At 41.5% G+C, this 5,478-nt stretch overlaps 1 protein-coding gene across 1 annotated transcript; it reads right to left on the reverse strand.

Annotated features, from left to right (window-relative positions):
* Nucleotides 1–289: 289 nt before the first annotated feature.
* Nucleotides 290–3,063, reverse strand: LOC309699845 (putative nuclease HARBI1). The gene is made up of 4 exons (XM_082523027.1): nt 2,116–3,063; nt 1,927–2,039; nt 1,730–1,841; nt 290–1,649 (listed from the first exon to the last, which is right to left on the reverse strand). Exons 1-4 carry the CDS (start codon nt 2,546–2,548, stop codon nt 1,267–1,269), a joined length of 1,041 nt encoding a protein of 346 aa, XP_082379153.1. The 5' UTR covers nt 2,549–3,063; the 3' UTR covers nt 290–1,266.
* Nucleotides 3,064–5,478: the final 2,415 nt, after the last annotated feature.

Raw genomic sequence — 5,478 nt, forward strand, 5'->3', positions numbered from 1 at the left:
AGACGGAGGGAAAGAAGGCGCGGTCAATGTATTTTACAGCGCTTGAGGCCGAAATTCTGATGGCAGCATATGCCGATAACATGCAAATTTTGCGGAAAAAAAGTAACACAGCCTCAGGTGCCAAAGGAAGGGAGCATGCATGGCAAAACATAGCCGACAGAGTCAATGCGTGAGTGTTAATTTAAACATTGATCGAGGGATTTCCACCCATTTAACACATTATTTTATCATATGTTATTTTATTTGTTATTATATACATTTTATTTTGTGATGTGATGTGAGCGCAGGTGCAACCCAACAGGCCCCAAACGTGCCTGGCAGCAAGTAAAAATGAAATATAAAAATATAGTCCAAACAGGTGAGGTGTAATTGTATTATGAGCCATAGTGCTTGGTCTGTTTGTCCCATGTAAATCAATTGCAGTTAGAGGCTACATTAATTTTCTTTCTGTAAGCACTTATTGAAATTATCTGAGCACATTACAAGTACATATTTGCTTACTCTGTATGCTCAAATGTGGCCCGTTATAGCCAACAGAAAAAAAGCGGAGGCCCGAAAAACAGGTGGGGGTCCTCCACCACCACCACTCACAGAGGCTGAGCAGTTGCCCTCAGCCAAAACAGTGGGCGCCCTGTGGCCGAAGGCATCTCTGCGGGGACATCCTCTGAGTCAATAACCCCGCAAGACACAAGTGCCTACATAGGGGTAAATTCAAAATAATACATGATGTGCATACATCCTTTCTTCACAGTCACCTTTGCAGTGCTACTCATTCATTTGATAAACTCTTTACCATAATGGATTATTTTGTAGTGAAGTTATTTTCCGACTGATTTTGCCTTCCCTCAGTCTTGGTTGTCTTTGAGAGCATAATGACAATGAAGTGTAAGGTGCTTGGTATGTTTGTTAATTGCCATTTGGTCCCTTGTAAGTTATAAGTGACCTGTATAAACCTCATATTCTATCAGTTGATGGTGGTGGTGTACTGCATCTGGTGCAGCCTCCTGTTGAGCCAGACCAACATGCAGTTGTGAGTAATACTCCACAGATTATATGAGTTTACAGTAGAACAGCAATGTTGTTTATTTCTTTACTGCAGGAAAATAATGAAGAAACATTGACAGCTGTTACAGAGGAGGAAGCAACAGAGACACTTTATGAGGTTTACATCTTTTAATACTTTGTGTACAGGAAACACAGGCGACCAATAAAGCCAGTTGAACAGAAAATCTGTTTATTCTTCTTTCAACATGTTGAGGTGATGGGTCAAAAGAAATGATTGTGACATATGGTGTCTCTGACTGCTCTTCCATCTTGTATGTCCGTGGGAGGGTCAGGATGTTCATGGTTTGGATCACTGCTGATGTCTGGTTCAGAAGGACAGTGTTCTCCTCTAATTGTGGCAATGTTGTGAAGAATCACACATGCCACAATAATGTCACATGCCCTTTCTGGGGTGACCCTGAGTCTTTGCAGGCACTGGAACCGGGCCTTAAGCATTCCGATAGTCATTTCAATTCTGGCTCTTGTCCTGCAATTAGCCAGATTATATCGCTGCTGTGGGCCCGGTTCAGGGTCAGGGTAAGGGGTAAGCAAATAGGGTAAACATGGATACCCCCTATCACCAAGCAAGTAGCCAGTGAACTCTCCTAAGACAGAAGGATACACTTCAGTTCAAATGTCCCTGAAGCAATTGGTCTTTATATATTTTAAAGTATTTTCAACTCACCATGTCCAAATTTTGTGCTCAGTGTACATTCACGGAATATTTGTGAGTCATGGACAGAGCCTGGCCACTTGGCTTCCACATTTGTGATAATGTTGGCAGCATCATATATGATCTTCACAGTGCAGAGAACACAAATTAGCATCCATTACTATAATGAAATAATTTGTTAGTTTGAAATGCTACAGGGAACTATGTACCTGCACATTAATGCTGTGGAAGGATTTCCTGTTCACATAGTCTCCTTCATTTACTGAAGGAGCAATGATTGGAATGTGAGTGCCATCTATACAGCCAATCACGCCTGGGAACCCTGAAAATAAATGTAGAATTTAAGTAGTAGTCCAGGTATCACCACATCATACATTACGTTTTGGTCATCCTGATACCTGCAATTTTGTGGCATCCCTCTTTGATGAATCTTGTGGGTCTATGACCGGGGAACACCACAGACGAGTACAGGAGACGTTTCAGTGCAACTGTAACATTCCTGACTGCCCGACAGACGGTAGCCTTGGAAACGTGCTCAGCGTCACCAATATTATACAGAAAGCTCCCGTTTGCAAAAAACCGAAGTGCAATACAAATAATATGTAATGAACTGAGAGAATGTCCGCGATGTGTCACATGAGCAATATTAGGCCTGAGGATGTTATTCAAATAAATTATAGATTGTGCTGAAAAACGGTAACGTTCACACAGGAAATCATCAGGAAATGATAAAATGTCCGAACGCGCTCTGATCACTCTCTTCCGGCGGAGAGCTCTGCGGAGAATTTGGGCTTCACGATCTACTGGCTCTTCAAGGAAGGGGCACGCCATGTCCGACACTTCCTACTGTCAGGTTTCCGACAAAGGGGCGGAGACAGTCAGGGTTAGTTGTAGTAAACCTGCTAGGGGGCAGGTTAGCTTCACGGCGTGTGTCGTCATAGTGACTCACTCAGGCTTCAGCTGAACTCGCTTTGTGAAACCGAAAACCCAGAGTTTTCGTTAACTCAGGGTATACTTACTCAGTTTTTCCACTAAACCGGCTTCCTGAAACAGGGCCCAGGTCAGCGATTCCAGAACCCAGAGTGTTCCAGTGTTCACTGGATGGCGAGCCAACCCAAGATCCTAGGAGACGATATACATATACACGCACACTCATTTGCACATTGATGGACTACAATCCTCTACTGTACAAGTACGGTAGGACATACAATCACACACACTCCTTGTCGGACGAATTCTATTGGAATACACCTGTTTGTCATGGGTCCCACCGGTACCATTTGGACTTAAAAAAAGACTAATTCTTTTACTTGTGCACAATTTTATTTAATTCTATTTTTTTGCTACTTTGGGGGAAAATTTTATACTTGACATTCTGTTAAAACCTGTTGTGATACTGTGTTGTTTACAAATTTATTTTACAAGGCTTAACATCACTAAAGTATTTTTAAAAGCCACACAACTGTGTTTGTCTGGTTTCTCTGCCATTCGTGTACCAGAGCTCTAAGAGTCGTTCTCAGTCTTCTGACACTAGCCCAAATTACTCATTACTTTAGTAATTATCCATTGGTACTTTATGTAACTCCACGTAAGTGCTACAAACACATGATGTGAAATCACTTAATTAACCTGCTGGATTTGCCAAAAGTTCAAATATTTATACTACTTTGGCACATTACTCTTAACTTATTAACAAATTTCCCACGTGTGGGACTAATAAAGGTTATCTTATTAAGTGGCTATTAGTGAGGGTCATGATAATCAATTCAATTGAGCAGAAGTGACATTCTTACTTCGATTCGTCCAAATTCATGTGAGTTTCAGTCTGTTCAGCCTGTTTCTGTGTAGCACCAAGCAGCAGACCTAAACCTGGATGTGCTTCTGGCTTCTGCCTCTAATCAATCAATCAATCAATCTTTATTTATAAAGCACTTTTCATACAGAAAAAAAATGTAGCACAAAGTGCTTTACATAGTTAAAAGCAGCCCACCCCACCCTCCAACTCACTCCCCACACTCTCAATACACATATATCCCCCCACCCACACCCCCACACACACACACACGCGCACACTTAAAGAGTAAAAATTGGGCTGGGCTCGCATGAGCCAAGTGAGGAAACATTATAACAGAGAGCCGTCTGCACCGGGAGCCGGTCACAGACCGCAGCCTCCGGGATGGGCACACAGCAGGAGGGAGGCCAAGGAGCCCCCCAACCAGGCTGAGAGGACCCCCAGAGACCCAGCAGCCACGGTCAATCACAGCCCCGGTGCAGAGAGCGCCCTCCGAGGAAACACTGGAGATATGACGCAATACGATGTATACAGGGTAAAATGATAAAATAAATAAGAACAGGATACAATATAAATATAAATATAAATAGAGTAAGAAGATTAAAAAATGAATAAGAATAAAATCAATAAATATTAGGTAAAGCCTAAATTAATAATAGAATAACAGGATAGAATAAATAAGCATAAAATAAATAAACGTTAAATAAAAGCTAAATTAAATCAGAATCAGAATCAGAATCAGAATACTTTATTGATCCCTGGGGGAAATTATTTTTTGTTACAGTGCTCCATTTTAAACCAACATTAAGACAAGACAGACAATACGCTAACTAAGAATAGTACAATATATACATATATATACATACATACATACATAAGTCAGGGTCTTGAGCCTGTTCTTAAAAACATGTACGTTCTCTGCGGCCCTGAGCTCCTCCGGCAGGCTGTTCCACAGACGAGGACCATACCACTGAAAAGCTGCCTCTCCGTGAGTATGTGTCCTGACTTTAGGGACAATCAAAAGGCCAGTACCAGAGGACCTCAGGGTCCGCGAGGGTTCGTATGATAAAAGCAGATCTGAGAGATAAGAAGGCCCAAGACCATTAAGACATTTAAAAACCAATAAAAGAACTTTAAAATTTTAATGAAAACGGATGAGTGTAAAATGCAACCATTGTTTGTAGTTTGCTGCCACCTACTGAGTGAAAAAAGAACTGAAGCTGTAAAAAGTCAGTATTCCTAATGATAGGCTTCGTTTTGTTTCAGTTTCAGTTCACTATACAGCTCATCAAACTGTTTTCCCTTTACGTTTTGATATAATAGCTTTTCAGTACTACTGAGACACATGCTGCCTTTGTCTTCCGTTAGAGTAATATTTTCTTGAGCTGTGTAACTGGATTTGTTCAAACATAGAGGTAGTTTGGATTCACTGACACAGGAGCCATACGCCCTTTCTGCAGTTTCTATGCTTCCTTAGCTCGTTTATGTCGCCATTGTTAATCCTGTCCTGTGCAAACAAAAGCCCAAGCTACACTTGTCTGACTGACAGAAGGTTCAAGAGAAGGACATTTGCTCTCAACTCTTTCCCTGTTGAAATGTTATTCCAAGGAAGTGAGTTTCCTACAGGGTATGGAGGGTTAGTATGTGTTAATGATTTCAGTGTCATGCAGGGGAAAGCAGCATTCAGTGGAAGCTTCTCGGTGACTGTTTTAAATCCAAATATGACCCTTATTTGTGTCTGTGAAGGTTCTCAGTCATCCAGGTCATCATAGTCAAAGGAGCTTGCAAAGAAAAGCGTCCAGACTTCTTTAAGTTGCAACTTAAAGAAGTCCGGACGCTTTTCTTTGCAAGCTCCTTTGACCCTTATTTGTGGCGCATGTTAACATACAGTCAGCCCAGGAGTTAGTATCAGTGATGTGGTTGTAAAATGAGTAAATACAACCTCAGATTATCACATATTGCACAACAT

Source organism: Aulonocara stuartgranti (assembly GCF_965226115.1).
Source record: "Aulonocara stuartgranti genome assembly, chromosome: 23".
Lineage (NCBI taxonomy): Eukaryota > Metazoa > Chordata > Actinopteri > Cichliformes > Cichlidae > Aulonocara > Aulonocara stuartgranti.